The sequence below is a fragment of the Crocodylus porosus genome, unplaced genomic scaffold (genome assembly GCF_001723895.1).
Source record: "Crocodylus porosus isolate Cpor-Errol unplaced genomic scaffold, CroPor_comp1, whole genome shotgun sequence".
Taxonomy (NCBI): Eukaryota; Metazoa; Chordata; order Crocodylia; family Crocodylidae; genus Crocodylus; species Crocodylus porosus.
In genome coordinates, this window is record NW_017728914.1 from 18,615,470 (window position 1) to 18,634,993 (window position 19,524).

Consider the following 19,524-nt stretch of genomic DNA (forward strand, 5'->3'; position numbering starts at 1 on the left):
ACTGCAGGTTTTTCCACCCAAGGTGGAGAACCTTGCATTTTTTGGTGTTAAACACCATCAGGTTCTCGTCTGCCCATTTCCTGAGCCTGTCAAGATCTGCCTGGGTCACCCTCCTGTCCTCAGGTATGGATGCTTTACCCCAGAGTTTGGTATCATCAGCGAACTTGGCCAGTCTGCTGCTGACTCCAATGTCCACATCATTAATGAAGATGTTGAACAATATGACTTAAAGCAATTTTCTAAAACAAAATTTAGAAACTCTGCTTTGGTAAAAATGTTAAATATGTTATTTCAGGCTGAAACAACTGGAATCAGAAAAGGACAAAAACATCAGCTACCTACTGGTAGCTGACATGTATAGCTCTCAAAAACAATAAACCATGGCTGGATATTTGCAGAGTTAGAAGAAAATAGATATGCCTGGAAGGAAGCAGTGGATGTATCTGTCTAACATACTGTAAAGTAAAGGTCTGTGTTATGTAGTTCAGGAATAAATCCAGTAAGAACAAGAAAAAAAACATTTTTGCAGTAAACAAGAGAATGGGACTTAACCACAGAATCAAACTGATCAAACCAACTGGCAAACATTAAATTAATATTTTTTTAGGACAGTTTTCAGATTCCCATGGAAAGAGGAAAAATTGCTTTCTGCTGTCTTTTAACATCTGAATGACGAAAAGGATGATTTACTGGGTGAGAATGAAAATTCTCTCATCAGATATCCTTCCAGTTTCACCTGGATGAGGCAAAATTAGCTCACTGCACAAAATACTTAGTTTTCAAGTGATAATAAGCTTTTGAGAGCATTTCTGAAGGAGCACGAGCTCCAGTCACTTCTTTAAAGAGCTACTTTCTACTTTATTTAGATTACAAATTTAATTTTAAAATGTTGTAGATTCCATAAGAGAGAGACAAGGGATTTACAAAATCTTATTCTTGTAGAAATAATCTGCCGTTTGTTTTTACTCCGCAAAAAAAAGTGTCAATTTTAGTTCAGACTTTTTTTTAGAGGGGTAGATGTGCTAACGCAAGAGCAATCTGGTCAGGTCATAAGTAGAGGTGGGCAAATGCTAATTACTAATAAATGATACTAATAAAACTATCACTATTCAGCAATTTCCACAGTTATCATTGCAGTGAAGGGCAAAAAAACACTTAAATGTTGAAAAGTTTACTGGCATATTTTCCTTTTTATTTTTTTTACTTCTAACAGCCAATAACTGGAGATGCTTTCTGATATCTTTCAAAGACAGGAGATATGGATAATAAAGAATCTCTCTGGTGTCAGCACTATAACTCCCTTTATAGGGAGAGAGAAATAGCAATAATCACTGTGGTTCACAACTCGCACAGCAAAGGCAAGACAAATTTCATTAAGCAAAACACATTACCTCTCAGTATCGATTGCCAGGTTATAAATGTGACCTGCTAAGCATTCATTAAAGTACTGATTTCCGAAAACATTTGCAGAGTTGGACAAAAGAGGAATAAAGAGAAGTATTGATTGAAGTAGAAGAGTTTGGGTTTTTTTTTCCCTAAACCAGTAAACCATCAAAGGGCCTAGTCTCACAGTACACTTAGGACATGTTAAATGAACTTAAAATATGAGCATCTGCATGTTCAAGCAGTAAAACATGCTAAGTGCAATCATATCATAGCAAAATTTGAAGATAGTCCTCCCATGAAATGCCCTAGTTTTATTAAGTTACATATGCTCAGCTATCATCAGACTGTTGCACATTTTTCCATCCTCACTCAGCCATGACATCTGTCAGGGACCCTTCTGATGTCAGTCCCAGGCCTGGCCCTGCACTAAATTTTGAACCAGGTCCTGTGCGGTGCCAGGGCTGGGACTGACAATCAGCAAGCTGTGCAAGAGAGATTGTATTAGAGATCATGTCAGAGATCAGAGAAAACATTACCATGTGACTGCTCAGACCATTTTCTAACTTTTAATGCAGCATGGTAATGCTTACAGTCTAAATCAAATGCATGCTAGAAGTCCCATGCAACAGGGCTCTAATTCAAATCCTTGTTAAGTCAATGGCAGTCTTTCCTTTTACTTAATGTACTCTGGGTCAGACCCAAACTGACTGTGTAACCCAGGTGGTACGCAGAAGGTACCCCTTCTCCAACTGAAGGGATTCAGCGGATGCGTTACACTGTGGGGAGTGTGGCTGCCCAGCTGCAGGCCAACTCGCCTCCTTTTCCAACACAGCTGTCTCGAGACCAGGGACACCCAGTGATATTTAACTATTTACAGGTTTAATGATATGGCATTACATAAAGCTTGCAAACATGAACTTATGTCCATCTATCTCTCTTTCTACATATACACCTGCTATTTATAGATATAGGTTTACACAGAATATAGCTCTTGTTAACCCTTGACTCAGACACAGGCCTAGTCCTCTGTGGCCTTCCAATTAGTCTGCAGCCTCTGCCCCCCCCCCCCCCCCCCCCGACAGGGCTCACTTCAGGCAGCAAGCAAAGGAGCACTTAATGATTAAACACAGGTTAATCAACAAGCAATGACAAGAATATCTGGCAATGGTAGGACAAAAATTGTACATACACAATCAGGTTACATCAAATGAAATACAGATATACAGATAATCCATACAATGAGTTCAGATATAAAACAGCTTACAGTCCTTTACAGTACAACAAGAAGAATGCATGGTTACAGCAGGAATCCCAACAGTGTGAGGAACCAGACCACAACAATGGCACAGCAGCTGTGCCCAAAGAAAAAATGGCAATCCAGCGAAAGATCCGGTTACCTAATAAAACAACATTACTCTCTCCCAGGTCACTCAGCTAGGAGGGGTCCATAACTATGATACTACCCTTAACAAACAGGGGGGCCCTCTGTGCCCAAGGTCAAATTGTCCCAACCCCTCATGTGCTTCCCCTTGATCCCCCGCAGTGAGGAATGCCCCTCCTCCCCTGTGGAAATCCCTTTTCCGGGTAACTCACAACTCCCAGTGTCCTCCCTTGCAAGGGTGGTCGACCCATCCGGTCACTGGTCGTGGGAGTAAGGCCCAAGCTGCAGTCACCAACGCCTATCGGCCCTCTCTCAGCCTGCCATGCATTGAGACCTGTGCTGCCTCATGCAGCCGCAGCGACCTGTCAGCTCTATAGCCCTGTGGACTGGTCCGTGCGCCAATGACCCAGCTCCTGCCTCATGCAGGGTTGGAGACCCGCACTGCCTCATGCAGCTGCTGTGGTCCCTTCTAGCTCTCCAACAGCCCTGTGCACCACTCTGTGCACTGATGAGGCTGGGCTCCTACCTCGTGCAGGGTTGGAGACCCGCACTACCTCATGCAGCCATGAGGTCCCGTCTGCTCCCAGACCCTCCATGCACTGATCTGTGTACCAATGCCATGGCTCCCTCCGTGGCAGAGCTGGGGACATAGCCTCTTGCTGCTCCCTGCTAGGCGGCAGAGTCTTCTGGGGCGCTTCTAGGGCAACTGCTCTGCCCCGCTGGTCAACTCTACCAGCTCTTCACAAGCCCTGTCTTCATCATCCCTTGCCAACAACTCCCCGTGTGAAGGGAGTTTTTATCCCTTCTGGAGGCTCTACCCCCAGATTGAAAATGGCCCAATAGGAAAGCCTGATGGGTTAGTTCCCCCTCAGGTCCTCTTCTTCACCCTATGTCTGGGTCAGGATGGGGCAAGCTTGCTCCACCAATCGGCCTGAGCCATTTCAGGCTCACGCTAACAATCCGGGCTGCCGGTGAGCCCACTGGCCAGCCGGTGAGCCCGCTGGCCAGCCTGCCACAACTGTATTTGTGGTGTGGGATATGTATGTATGTATGTATGTGTGTGTGTACATGTATATACGGGCAACAGATGGGAGATTTCCACTACGTGTGTAATGCACACATACACACACATATATAATGGAACTCTCTGATTTGCTAACCATGTCAGCTGTGCAGCAGTCAACGGCAGTATATTATGGGGCCTGACAGTATCTGATATATGGGGACACGAGTGAGGAGCATAAACATTCTATTTGATGGTGTTGGACAAGCTCCCAAAATGAAGCCTGTTATGAGTCTTTATAGAATAGAAATTGCCTTTGAGACATAGTTACATTCACATCTTCCTACACAGCCTGTGAGACTGGGATGATTTGCTGAAGTAATTATCTTGCCCCAAGTCCATGAACAAGAAATCTGAGATGGCAGGGTTTACCAGTGGGATCACCAATACCAACAGAGTTAGGCAATGAACACTTCACCTAAAGAGGGTCCAAGAAATCATTATTTCAATCCCAAAGGAAAAGATGAAGACACGAAGTTTCTGAATAGATTCTAGTTTCATACTTTCCTCCTCCAACAACAGGTGCTCAAGTTATGCATAGCTGATGCTTGTTTTTATCCTGGTATAACTCCATTTGCCTCCATGGAAGCACCCTCTACTTTTACCTCTGCATTAGAGAAGAAAAAAGTGCCCAGTGAAGAAAACTCCCCTACGTCCGCTCCTCTTTTATTCAACAGGATGCTTTATTTTAACATAGCTAAACGATGCATCAATCCCTCTCCCAATTTTAAGCTTGGGAAATGTGCCTTATTTCTTTCTGTACACACTTCTGCTTTCTGTTAGGCAACTCACTGGGGAAATACTTCCTGGAAAATGAGAACACGTGCATTTGATCTACCTGCATTTGATCAGTCTGCTCAGTGGAATTTCTCAGATACCTGTCATTCAGTATCTTGGCAAGTAAATGTAAGGGAACAGTTCAGAGAAATGCTGCTTTGAAAAAAATAAACTAAAACATAAAGAAATGGAAAAGATACTGTTCCTCAATGTTGGAATAGGTTTATTTACTTCAACTGACCTGACAACATTGAGGTAAATCAACTGTTCCAACTTTTATTCCAACCAGGATATTTTACAACACTTTCAGCTCTCCTGTGAAATACGAATTTTCATTTCCATGTAGAAGAAATTTTACAATCTTTGCATTCTCCTATGCCTGAGAAAGGGTAAGTGTGCCCAAAAGCTTGCAAATAAAGAATTTTTTTTGCAAATATCTAGTTGGTCTAATAAAAGGTATCACCTCTGCCATGAGTTCTGATTCCTTCAATTTCCAGGGCATTACATATATGCAGACAAAGTATATTCTGTTATTTTGGCTCTGTTATTTCTGACGCACCCTGGCATTTTTAGAAGATCATACTGAACAAAAAATCAAGAAACAGATTCTCAGAGAGAGTAAACTGATTTACTTATTTGGTTTCAGTAAAGCTACCTTGATGTTACCTCTGGGAAGGACCAGAGTTGTAGTTTGTGAGATTCGTCACACTTCACTTCCACTTTAAAAACTAACAGAGTAAGACTACCTAATCATGCAAACTCCAGGAAGCTCCAAATCAAATAGTGCTGTATTAGCAGTAACCTTAGACCACAGACAAACAGAAAGATACAGACCCTGCAGCTTTGTAAACACACTGTGTCATTATTGACCTCCTGTGGCTCAAGAGTCAGCAAATTTCCCATCTCCTACCTCACATTAACATCAAGTTCTTCCATCACAGGCAATAGGCATAGGTAGCTGGAAGTCCAGTGCCCACAGAAGAAACCTGGTCCTGCAGTGAAGAGAGACAGAAAGGAATTTAAAGTTAAAGGGTACAGCAGTCAAGGGTATGCGTCAATCCCTCTCCCAATTTTAAGCCTGGGAAATGTGCCTTATTTCTTTCTCTTGTTACTGTGCACACTTCTGCTTTCTGTTAGGCAATGCATGTAGAACAAATTTTACAATCTCTGCATTCTCCTATGCCTGAGGAAGGGAAAGTGTGCCCAAAAACTTACAAATTTGCCCCATCCTTTTTCTGCTGGATGATCCTGATACAAGTTTGTCAGAATAATTTTATTGAAGTCATTTACATAGTATATTTGTTCTGGAGCAATTTCAAAGTCCCTACCTCAAGGTTCAATCTAAAGGTCAGATCCTATAAACCTTTACTTACAGGAGTCTGGCCTAAGAGTTAGGTGAGGTACAACCTGGCAAAATAAGACAACAGAACAGACAACAGGATTGAGAGAAAGGTTGATCCTTCAGTCCACCTACTAATGAAACCAATAGCAAAACTCCATTAACAATAATGTAACCTGTTTCTGACCCACAGGCAGTATCAGCTCATGAGGTTACTTGTTTGTTCACTTTATACTACACATTGGTTTGTTTCATTTTAAAATATAAATATAATTGAGTTAAGGTGAGAAAGAAGAGGGGATTTACTTGCATCTGTTTCTTTGATGAATCCCATCCCCACAACCATCTGTCAACAGGCTTCCCATTTATTCTAATTATTTACATGTTTACATCGCATTGTTAATCATTTGTAAGTAGGCAGTGAATACCTTATTAAAACCAAATAAAAAATAGCTCAAGAGGTAACGTAGTTGAAATGAATCAATGCCCTACTACTGCCCAAGGCAATGCTCTGTCTTGTGAAGAATATATGCAACAGAACAATGAAATCCAAGTCCGCAGTGAACAAAATGTCTACCCAGCCTGCCTTGGGACAATCAAAGGTGTTTCTGGCACAATGTCGGAGTGAGCTTCTTCCAAAGACACAAAGATTTCCAGGAAAGAAAACAAAGCTACTTATCATGGAAAGTTGAGTTCCTGGCACCAATGGCAAGAATTGTTCATCTCACCTGCTACAACATGTTTTTGCTCTTACTGCCAGCAGGACCATGCAACAAGTTTGGCCTATTGCTGCATAGGTGCGTAATCCTGTTTAAAGAAACTGTTCCTCCTAGCATAAGAGACATTCCTCAGTAATTACCAGGGGTCCAGGGTTTTCTGTTCACCATGGAAAAATGTGGTAAAACCTAGATTTTCTCATTTTAAGGAGAAAAACCCAGATTTTCTTTTTTTTAAATGCAGGAAACAGTGGGTTTCCCCTTGCAGGCTGGCAGAGTTCCAGCCTAACGGGGATTGGGGGGAAGCTGGAGGAAGGTGATCAGGTAAGGGCACCACGTGACTGTGAACATATACACGTGCATATGGCCACCACGCAGCCTGGAGAGAAGCTCCCACAGGTAAGTCTGGGGAGTGGGGTGGAGGGGGAATTGAGGCCCCAGTGGTGAGGGAGGGAAGGAGGCAGTTGGGTGGGGCCGGAGTTGCTGCCCAGCCAGAGTGGTTTGTGGGGTTTGGGCACAGGGCCACAACAGGAAATATGGCCACAGGACCTGAGCAGGGAGCAGAACAGAGCCGCAGCTTGGTTGTCCAGGGGCCAGCAAGAGGGCTGGCTTCCCACCACTGCATGTATTCCTGAAGGGAAGGGTAATGGGGGGGCATGTGCCCCCCAGCTTTGTGCATGGGGTGGGTGCAGGCTGCCCATGTGCTCAGGGCTCCCTGCCTTGGTGCCCTCCCTCTGGGGCCTTCACAGCCCATAGGATGAGACCCAGTAGGGCAGAGAAGCTTGATGCTGCTGCCACAAGCCCCACGCTGCCATGGCAAGGTACCCGCTGCTCACCCAGCAGCAGCGGGAGGCACAACTCCACACTACCACTCTTGCTGCTGCCAGGTGGGCAGGGGATGCCTCATCATAACAGCATTTGTCTCATGGCAGCAAGATCGAGCTGCTCCACCCTGCTCTGCCCTGCTGCACCAGGTCTCGTGCGCTGGGCAGCAGCGGGGAGAGCAGCAGGGCAGGGAGGGTAAACCTGCAGCAGGCAGCCTGCATCCACTCCCCACACAAGCTCCACTCCAGCCGTACTTCCCACGGGAGGAGAAAGCAGCTGTTGCCTCCCATAGCCAGCAACTGGGGCTCAGGGGCTGCTGGGGGTAGAGCAGGGGGCTGTGAACTCAGGTCACTGACCCCCTCCAGCAGGGCAGGGGGCTGGGGCAGTGGGTGGGAAGTGAGGGGCCCCAGCAGGGTCCAGGGGGCTATGGGTGGTAAGTGAGGGGCACCAGCAAGGGGTGGGGGGAGCTTAGGGTAATGAGCAAGGTGCACTGGGAGGGCTAGGGAGTTGTAAGTGGGGAGTGAGGGGTACCAGCAGGACCAGGATGGTTTGGTTGGAAAGTGAGGGTCACCAGGAGGGATGTGGGGGTTTAAATAATGGAATTTACAATTTTTAACCAGAGGAAAATCAGGATCCTTGGTAATTACAAAGCCTCTATCCAACTAGTTCAAATACAATGGCTCAGTCACCTGGCGTGGGAAAGGACGCACATAAAAGCACCATTGACCAACTTGTCTCAAGCATCTCTCCTCCTGATGAAACCTTCGTTGGCCCCCAAAAAAGGACATACATGCAAGTGCCACTGACCAACTTATCTCATGCGTCACTTCTCCTAAATTCTCAAAGCAGAATTACATAATAAAATTTTAATGAACTCTCCTCTAATTAAAACTAAATCACACAAATGTCTTTGATGCCTACCAGTATCTCCTGAGCTCAGTAAATTCCCAGACTGGAATATATTTTGCCCAAGTCTTATTTCTATAAATAAAGGCAACACTACAAAATCATATTTAATGTCCCAATCCTGTCAAGTGTTCAGCCAGAACAAGCACCTATGCCCATGCAGAACAATTTACAACATCTGGCTATAAATGTATAGGCTGGATCGGAGCTGACTAAAGAACAGGAATATTGTTTCATCACAGTTTTGAACATTCAAAAGTGTTTTTTCCCCCCACTGTGGAATGGGAAAAAAAACTTCCAACTGTTTTAATGAAACAGAAGCATAGAAATTCTTTTTTTTTTTTTTTTTAAAGCAACTCCCCCCCACCCAGTTTTTAAAAAATTCTCACCCTCACCAGAAGCAACCAGAATTAGCAAACTTTCTGGATGAAAATATGATTCAAACACAGACATCACCTCAAAATATTTCAGCTTTTGAAACAACATTTTTACAAAAAAAAGATCAAAAACATGTCATTCAGCTTTCATTGTTATTTTTAAAGGACATTTTCCCCCTTAGACAACCCTAACCATAAATGAGTACTTTTTAATTAAAAAGAAAAATAAGAAAAGTCCAGTCAACTGATAAAGTTGCAAACCTGGATGAAAAAAAGGCAAGTGAAAAATGCTTAGTAAATTAATGACTCCTTTGACATTAAGTTAAAACACTGACTTACTACTAAATTAAAATAGGTTTCCTATGAAATTGCATTGTACAACTGTCTGAATGCTCAATAATGAATGCTGTAATTATAAAGAACTTAATGATTTGCAAACCATAGTTTTAAAAAATGTAGTTTGCCCCAGTAATTTTAATTGGTATGAATATTAATGCCATTTTTAATTATCTCTAACTCCACTGTGAGTCAAAAGAACATACCATTATAATAAAAAACTTGTGTGTTTACTAGTGGGGGGCCCATTGAGAAAACATAACTAACTACCGGCATCCTGTCTTAAAAATATGTGCTAAGCTCTTTGGCGTTGATCATCTCTCAGTATATGTTTTTAGAGAAATTAGCAAAATGCCACTACTATAGCACTGCTTATAGTAAAACAAAAAATAATAATGAACTATAGTTTCTTCGGATGAAAGGAAAGAGTGGGAGTTTTGAATCAGAAATCCTGGAAATGATGCTGGAAAGGTATTGTAGATGCATGCCTACATTATGTCTCTGTCTCAGTGATTGCTGAAGTATACAATAAATTAACATCTATGGGCCAAATCTTATAATTTTCAACTCATGAAAAATTCATCCTTATGTCAAAGAGGAGGTTTCCTGAATAAGCAGTGAGCAAGGAGGGCTTTAGGGTCTGGCCCGATTGGTTATTCAATCCTGCAAATGGTCTTTTATACGAGTCTTAAGGCCCTGATCATTTACTGTCATTAAGATGGAACAATCCCATGCCAGGCTGCCAGTTAGTCAGTGAGTCTTACACAACTTTTTTGATAAAAATGGAAACTGGAATATCGGTGGACTATTTCCAAGAAGTAGTAATTGATAATGTGCATGCGAGACATCCTATTATGGGAATGTATGAGAAATAATTCATCCTAATTTACTAGGCCAACCTGTGGTTTGTTCATTAAACTATTTTTACCTCAAGGGCTTTCCAACATCTATATTCTGAATACACAGGAACAGTTTTACCCTTTTAAAAAAGTTCCATGGAAGTGTCACCTTTCACCCATAAACATGGAAATGGGCATCATTCAGATGTGAACTACTGATAGGATTGATATCCAGTCTCTCATAACCTTTTCGAGGTTAGCATACCATTAGTCTTATACCACTGAAAAAGGTAGACATACAGCATTCCAGTGTCTAAAGTACTGTTAACTTTAGTGAAGAGTCAGGACAGATATTCAAAAAGCCTGAGCCTGAATGGATTCAATCTTTGCAGGTTAGCCTAACCTGGCTAGGCTGAACTGGTTTGTAGCCACACAGACATCCCCTCTGGACTGAGGGAATTCAGGCACATGCCTACAATGGTTCAGGCTAGAAGCTGGGGGGCATTAGAGCAGCCCTCCCTACTATTCCACAGTGCTAAGCTGAAGCGGGCTATGGCCAGGCCCCAGCACGACACTCGGATTAGGGAGGGGTCCGTCCCCCCCCACCCCGATAACAGAGCATTTATCAGCTCCGTTATCAATATTTAGCAGCCCATCAGAAACAACAACCTCTCTCATTAGTTCAAGCTCTTCTTAAACAACTTGTTCCAAAAAAGGAACGGAGGGATATTACCAGCTGACCTGTTGATTAGCTCCAAAAAGCCCTAAGTGGACACAGTCCTGTCTCCCACAGCACACATGTAGCCAGCACGTGGTCTGCTAGCTAATGCTGACAGGAATCTGCGTAAGGCAGAGGGGAGGGGGGGAATCCCTGCTTAGCAGGGAGTGATGAGGGGATAGGTGGAAAGCAGACACCTGCAGTCTCTGCTGGAGCTCCAGCCAGGAGCAGAGGAGAGGGAGCAGCCCTGCTGTGGAACAGAGAGCCCTCCCCAGCCCAGAGAGCATGCTGGGATGCTGGGGGACTCCAATTTAACTTAAACCAGGAAGGGGTCTGGGATAGACATTGCATAAACTGGTTTGACACAAATCAGGTAAGTCTGATACTACATTCAACCAAGTTTATCTCAAACCAGTTTCAGTCATTTTCAAATTAGCTTATGTGCCCTGGTTTAAACCAGTTTCTGATCACTTAAACCAATTTATATGTAATGTCTTTCCCTAGCCAAAAGTTTGTAATGAATAGAGCCTTTAAAACAGTGACATAATTAGTTTTTTGTGTTTAGCATTTTTTCTCCCTGTTTGTTCAGGACTGTTGGACTTAGGGTCATTGTAGAGTCCCCTGGGCATTACAAAAATAGAAGCAGGAAAAATTTTAAATTCTGCTAAATTATGCATTTTCAACTTTTTTTTAATAAGTGTACCCCTAGCGGGCAGACGTGGAGCAGGTGGCGTGCAGCTGGATGCAGGGTGCCAGCAGCACAGAGTGGTGGGTGGTTGCAGCAGCCGCCATGTGTGAGCTTCCCCCCCTCACCCTCAACGCCTTGCCAGGCAGCACCTGTGCGGTCTGCAAAAGGGTGACACTGCCCTCGCCCATCCCGGCCCTGCTCCTGGAAGGCTGTGACAGTGGGTGGCAGGTGGCAGTGCTCTGTCCCTGCCCACTCACGAGTACCCTTAGGGCCTTCCTGAGTACCCCCAGTTGACAACCCCTGCCTTAAATGGTTTTATGCCAAAAATACATAGAATCATAGAAGTAGAGTCAGAAGGGACCTTGTAGATCTTCAAGTCCGACCCCCTGTCTGGGCAGGAGAAAAAACTGGGCTCAAATGATCCCAGCTAGGTAGGCATCAAGCCTCCTCTTAAAGAGCCCCAGGGTAGGAGCCAGCACCACTTCCCCTGGAAGCTGGTTCCAGATCCTAGCTGCCCTAAATGTGAACAAATGTAAAGTGCAGTATGACATGGTATGATATCAAGGAGTTTATTGATACATACTAGACATGTTCAAATCAGCAGGTCCTGATGATCTCCACCCCAGAGTGCTGAGGGAATTTGCAGAGGTCATTGCGGGACCCTGGCACAGCTTTACGAGCACTTGTGGTGCTCTGGTGAGATGCCAGAGGACTGGAAAAGGGCCAATTTATGGTCACCATTTTCAAAAAAGGGAGGAAAGAGGACCCAGGAAACTATAAGCCCATTAGTCTTACCTCGGTCCTGGGAAAACTCTTTGAGAAAATTATCCAGGAGCACATCTGCGAGGGACCAGCAGGGGAGGGTATGCTTAGGGGTAACCAACATGGGTTCATTAGAGGCAGGTCCTGTCAGACCAACCTAGTTGCCTTCTATGACCAGGTCACAAAATCCTTGGATGCACATGTCACAGTGGACGTAGTCTTTCTCGACTTTAGGAAGGCCTTCGACACTGTCTCTCAACCCATTCTCATTAAAAAATTAGGTGACTGTGGTGTTGATGCCTACACAGTCAGATGGGTCGCAAATTGGCTAGAGGGACACACACAGAGAGTGGTGGTGAATGGGTCATTTTCAACCTGAAGGGATGTGGGTAGTGGGGTTCCCCAGGGCTCAGTCCCCGGGCCTGCATTGTTCAACATATTCATCAGCGACTTGGACGAGGCGGTGAAAAGCACCTTGTTCAAATTTGCAGATGACAGTAAGATGTGAGGAGAAGTGGGCATGCTGGAAGAGAGGAATAGGCTACAACTAGACTGGACAGGTTACAGAGGTGGGCGGATGAGAATAGGATGGGTTTCAACACTGACAAGTGCAAGGTATTGTGCCAGGGAGGAAGAACCAGCAGCAAACCTACATGCTGGGGAACTCCCCTCTCGCCAGCACAGAGGCAGAAAAGGATCTTGGAGTCGCTGTTGATTCCAAGATGAACATGGGCCACCAATGTGGGGACGCGGTCAGGAAGGCTAAATGCACCTTGTCATACATCCATAGATGCATCATGAGCAGGTCCAAGGAGGTGATCCTCCCCCTCTATGCAACACTGGTCAAGCCGCAGCTGGAGTACTGTGTCCAGTTCTGGGCACTGCACTTCAGGAGAGATGTGGACAACACAGAGAGGGTCCAGAGGAGGCCACTCACATGATCAGGGGGCAGCAGGGCAGGTCCTATGAGGAGAGGCTACGGGACCTGAACCTGTTCAGCTTCCACAAGAGAAGGCTATGGGGGGAATCTGGTGACTGTCTATAAACTGACCAAGGGTGACCAGGAGGCAATGGGAGAGTCCCTGTTCCCCCAAGCACTACCAGGAGTAACAAAGAATAACAGCCATAAGTTGACTGAGAGTAGATTCAGGCTAGACATCAGGAAGCGCTATTTCACAGTCAGGGTGGCTAGGAGCTGGAACCAACTTCCAAGGGAAGTGGTGCTCACTTCTACCCTGGGGGGTCTTTAAAAGGAGGCTAGATAGACACCTTGCTAGGGTCGTTTGACCCCAGTACTCTTTCCTGCTGTGGCAGGGGGTCGGACTTGATGATCTGCTTAGGTCCCTTCCCACCCTACCAACTATGAAACTATGAAATAGTAAATGGTTTCCCTCTAATCTTCAAAGGCAGGCATTGTCTTGGGAAAGAAATTGCACAAACATATTTCTATTCCACTTCTGGCCATGCTAAGGACCAATGTCATCAGAAGCCATGTACCTATCAAACAAGACTCATTACTGAGTTAAATCTTCTGTCTCACCCCCCCATAAGTTACCACTTCATCTTGGAAGACTTCACCCTATAGCCTTTCCCATCAGCTCTATCAAGGGAAGGTGCAGAATGAATTCCAAATGAGGAAGCACATGGAGAAATCAATTAGCCTTCTCCCCCAAACAGCATATTCACAAGCAGCCACAGGAAAGCTTTACTCAGAGCCCTTAAAAATAAAAACAATCTTACTTCTCAGAGATTATAAAACAGTAAGAGGGAGCCTACACTGACCAATCATATTTGTTAGACATGTATCTTACCTGTCCACCAAGGTAAGGTCACTTGGTTTGCTGCAGTGACCCTGGCTACTATCGTTAATTGTCCTTTGATAGCACAGGTCTGCTTGGCAGAGAAGAAAATGTCCCACTGCATAGCAGTAATAGCTGAGCAAATCCTGAAAGACATTTGTCTTGAAAGCCACTGATTAAAGGAGACAAAGCTGCACTCTGGATCCAATTTCCTTCCATTCCACTCACCTTGAGCCCTATTTAATTCCACTTTCTGTTGCCGCTGTAGCACTGACAACAGAAGCACTGAATCAAGCAACTGAAAACTTGCACCTCAGATTCTTGTGTAAGAGATTGCACATCTTGATCAGTTGTGACACTTTAAATAGGCTAGTCTCGCATGCTAGGTGGGGAGCTTGAGAAATCAATTTGGTTGTGACCAAAGAAGGGCTGAAGCCATAACATTCAGAGCCAGGTCTGGATCCTTTGCTCACAATAAAAGTTACAAAGGATGTAGCAGAAAAAGGGATAGTTCTGTGATTAAGGCACTGAATTAGTACTAGGGGGACCTAGATTCAATTCTTGGGTCTGCTTCAGGTTCCCTGTATGTTCTCAAAGTTACTTAACCACCCTAGAATGACATCCCCTATTTGTAAAAAGAGGATATTAAGTCTCATTTTTCCCACTCTTTGTCTGTCTTGTTGATTTAGATAATAAGCTCTGAGGGTGTGTACAGACAAGCATGCACATGTGGTTTGAGGCACCGCAAACCCATCTGCAACAATGCAAACCACATGCACCACACATGAACATGTTCACCGCACTGCAGTGTCGCCAGGAGGTCCCAGTGTCAAAAAAAAACTGTGGCAGAAAAAAGTGGTGCGGTGCACCTGGTAGCAGCGTGCACCACCCAAAACTGGAGCCTGGTCAGCCAGAGCATGGTTCCTTGTCCTACCCCCTGTGGCCTCCGCTGCAGCCCTAGGAGGCACCCAGGATCCTAGGTAAGACTGCTGAGGCCAGCTCTGATGCTAGCACCAGCCTCCCCTAACCCACCGGAGGCAACTTGCCACACCTCAGAGCAGGGGCATTCTGCAGGGACAAGTAGCAGCAGCACAAATATGTGCCGCTGCCATTTGTCCCTGGGGAAACGCACTTTCCCTCTCATGGGGATGCACCCTGAGAGGCAGACACCATTTCATACAATGTTTTTATTTATTTATTTATTTATTTTACCAGTGCCTAACAAAGAATCCATCCAAAAAAGGTATTTTGTAAAACATCCCTTTAAAACTAAACAGACTCACTGCTTTGAAAGGTCAAACCACCAGTGCCAATTATAACTCGCATATTACAGAGTGAGGAAGAATCACAAAACTTTACACAAAACAAAGGTAATTACTAAGTTGTATTTACTGTCTTGCACTGTATTTAGATGCAAAAAGACTTTTAATATCACCCTTGGCATTTTTTGTCAGTGATTGTTATTATTAAGATCTCCATCAAGCCTGAGAAGATACCTTTACAAAACATCACCACCAAGTTATTTTGCACTTTAAAAAAAGAAGAAGGTGTCCCACAGAAAGGATGTGTGGATGCAATTTTGCTTTCCTGTTTTCTTGGACTAAATCATACTTTCCTAGGACCCCAACCCAACAGCATATGGAGCGAAGATTCTCCTAGACAGACAGCATGCATCCTGCATTTGACTGATGTAAGCCAAGAATGAATACCGCACTGCAACTGTCAGCTGTCAAATCTCAGAAATTCACCAGCTGAAATCTTTTCTCAAGCATATTAAAAATTGCATTCCTTGGTTTCAGAAACCTTAGCTTTTTGTTTGTGACTAAATGTTACACATGTAAATTATGTTAATAATATCAAAATACTCAAAAATAAGTATTTCCCTCAGTGTCATGATTTTTTCCCCCTTTACAATCCTGAATTAAGAAAAATGTTTATTTTGGAAGTTGCAATAGGAAGGTCAAAGTAGGACCTTCTCTCCGCTTTGGCAGCTAGACGTGGCATTTTTCTTTAACAATCTAGCAACAGTTTACTATGGGCAACAGACTTCCCTATAGCTTCTGTATATGTAAGAAAGGGAAAAGTTGGATACCTTTCCTATGATTGTTTCCAAACCTCAACTACAAGAATAAAGCAATGAAAAGACTGTTGCATTCAGCCTAAGCGTATTTTAGAGAGACCAAAATGTAAAATAAAGGAAGAGAAGAGGATGTTAAATCCAATCAGCATGTGAGGAGATGGCAGAGATGTAGACAAATATAATTTTCATTATAGTAAGCAGTAACTAATCTACTAAACTTTTTTGTTTGAGCTCCGAGGTCAAGTCACAGAGTATTTCTGCTGTTTCATTGTAAAAAAGAATTAAAAGGGACATTTAGGGCAACTTTCCAATGAGTCAGCTTTCCTGAACAACCATACCACATTTAGAAGGAAACTTCAGTACTTCTATACTGCATTTATGTTCACTGACATCTGTCAATCTTATATGTAATTCATTGTAAATTTCCTCTCTAAAATAACCACCTTCCAATGCCTTCCAGTCATTTTGAATCCCAAGAAAAACTGAAGAAATCAAACAAAGGTAATCATTGTGCTCTTGATGACTGCAGCCAATTAAATGTACTTAATTATTTAGCTACAGAAGCAAATATCTGTGTGGAATTGTAGAAAAAAAGAGCATTAAGACATATATATGCAAACACTCGCTGCCAGCATTAGCTTAAAAATCTAACTGGAAGGCGAAGAGAGAACAACGGGGCAGTTGTGATCGACTGAGTGAAACCAAATGATTTATAGCATGTTTATCATACCAGGACTGTATATTTATAATATGTACTATGACCCAAAACATATTGTGGTTCAGTTAAACTGTATTTGTTATCTTGTACATCATAAAACCATACTTAAAATGAACTTTACTCAGAAGAAAGCACTAATAGCTTTGTGTCAGAGATCACCTCCTAATCCTAAACATGGGTTAAGTTAAGCATTGCTCTGTCCTGCATAGGCATGAATGTGGAATAACTAAACAGCAAATCCTCCATATTTATACCACTATAAACAGCAGCAGAGTCTTACTTGTTGTTTTATAAAACAGTGTGTCTTACTATTCAGGACAGAATAAAGAGAGTGATCTGGGGAGGAACATTGAACGCACTGATGGGTTCCACCACTCTGAATCAATTTAACTGGTTGCCACACGGAGGTAACTAAGGAAATAGTTAAAGAAAATATTAGCCTTGTGCTATTCAAGAGCTATAATGAAAAAGAAAGAGGCATAAGAGCCTGGAACCATACCCAGTCCAGTCATTTTTATACATCATTATTCATTTTTTTAGCTGGACAGGCAGTACTTTTTCACCTGTCTGCTTTCATCTTCTGCTATCTGCAAGAGTTCCCTTGATAGCTCTGTGCTGTCAGTGCCAGAAAGGGGACTGATCACAAGAGATTAGTGATCCTAAAAGAGTTCTCACTTCACCTTGCTGAGGCCTTCCTTAGACTGCACTACACATCATTATGCACATGTACCTTAATGACAAGGAGCATTTAGTTGCTATTTGCCCCTTCCCTGATATTAGCACCAATTTTTGGCCGGATCATTGTATATGGGGAAGCATCAACCTTTTTCTCAAGAAGCCATGCAGGAAACCAATTTTGTGATTATGACTCATGTCTATCATCATCACAGAATAGATTACAAGCATGCAGAACAAAGGCAGGAAATAAACTCCATAAACTCAAGACCTTGAGCCTGATTATTTGATACGCCAATTATTTCCTTTACAATTCAGTACAAATAAGAGTCTTGCCAGGTTGAGGCTTTTCAGGTGACTCAAGTAACTGTGATTAATTACTTCAGTGGAAGTACACCATATGACATCAACTGAGGAGCTTAGCACTCTAGGTTCCAAAAGGGAAGCCATCAAATAGTTAATGCTCAAGGTTCAACCTGCTTAAAATTCACTGTTAATCCTATCTGACAGCTGTCTGACTGTTGTGTTTTCAGACTTGTTTGGCTGGGTGGCTTGGCAGCAGAAGATATCTCCAAGATGCTCTTCCTAAGAGCTTTACTACACAGGGAAACTGCAAAAAATAAACTAAAGGCAAGAAGTTGCCGTGAATTCCAGCAGCTGTTTCTGAATTAAAACATCCACAGAGGGGATTAGCATGTTTTGAGTGATGCACATTACCTTCACATTTGTGGTGGATTCACTTTAATTTTCCTAAGAGTCCCCATGTAGACAAGCCCTAAGATGTGTTCTGATATGGCTGTTATTGAGCTATAAAGCCATGTGACCCCCCTGCTAAAAAATCTTCATCCTCACTGGACTTTTTTAAAAACTGATCTGAACATTCAAAAGAAAGAAAATCCCCAGAGTATTAAGCTACAGTACATGTAACCAACCAAACTGACTCATACCTCTGCTGTCACTTCTTCACACTCTTATTAAAAATGACATATTTTTCAGACAGAAAATTGAATGAGCATCTTACATACCCATTCTATTTGTGGCTCACTCTGCTAAGAAACTGGTTAGGTGAGCAGTGAGTCAAAACGATCAAACATCATGAACAGTGTGCATGTTTCTCCATGTCAGTAACAAAGTGTACAAATGTTCTCTGCAACTGTTAAGAAGCTTGTGCCAGTGAAAAAAGTGTAAACTGCAAATGTGTAATTGTTCAAGACACTTTCTCGCCACATGGCTCTCTAATCTCTATAGGAACAAATTTTGTTCCAAATGTTCCATAGCAGAAACAAGGCCTCCTTTTCAGTTGTTACAGGCACATGAATTAGAAGAAAAAATGGTTTAGGGAAAGGTCAAGCATTATCCGTTCGTGCTCAGAGAACACCACTGTGCTACGTAATTATTCCTAAAGGAAGACAGTCATCATGGGCTCAATATCCAGGCCCTATGGTCACTTTGCATTAGTGAAATCTTTGTTTTTATTAGGAAGGTTTATGGCTGTGAGATCAGCGCAATGTCACAGGGCGTGCTGGTCCTAAGCTGGTTAGGGCACAAAAAAGACACAGACAGAAGTGACAAGTTTTGCCTGATCAGGCCCCTGAAAGTGGTCTACTGCTGTGACCAAAAAATGTCCATGGCTGCAGAGTGCTTTAAAAGGGCCTGATAGCATAACAATCTGAACCCTCATTGTATGAGCATTCAGATGGAGGCACTCCAAAGCCAAGCACCTTCATTAACTTGTGGCTGCATGCAACAGGAACTGTTTTCAGATGTGGGGAGCAAGAGGGAAGAAGTAGAGGGAGCTCATTTTGGGGGTCGTCTGGCCAGCGCTGGAGAGTGAGGTGGGGGGACTCCAATCCACACCATCCCACTGCAGCACGGGCTGGGGAAACCTCCCTCTCCTGCCTTCTCCCCCTCCCATCCTGAGACAGCACTGGGGACCAAGAGAGAGGGGCAGAGATAGGTAAAGAGCCTGTAGAGATGCAGCCTCTCTCCCTGGATCAGGTCCACATTGGAGCTCAATCCCACCCTCCCAGCACAACAGCTAACATCTGTTAGCGACCGCCATGGACAGCTAGAGACCCTCTGGGTAAAAATTCATGGGAAAAATGGCACAGGGGACACAACGGTGGGAGTCTACTACAG

General features: G+C 43.6%; 1 protein-coding gene across 1 annotated transcript in view; it reads right to left on the minus strand.

Annotated features, from left to right (window-relative positions):
* The window catches only part of HTR4 (5-hydroxytryptamine receptor 4), a 241,272-nt gene that overhangs the window by 159,056 nt on the left and 62,692 nt on the right, over positions 1 to 19,524 (minus strand). The window contains exon 2 of the mRNA XM_019534907.1: positions 5,518 to 5,599. Within this exon, the coding sequence (XP_019390452.1) occupies positions 5,518 to 5,599 (82 nt within the window). The remainder of the gene's footprint in view (positions 1 to 5,517; positions 5,600 to 19,524) is intronic.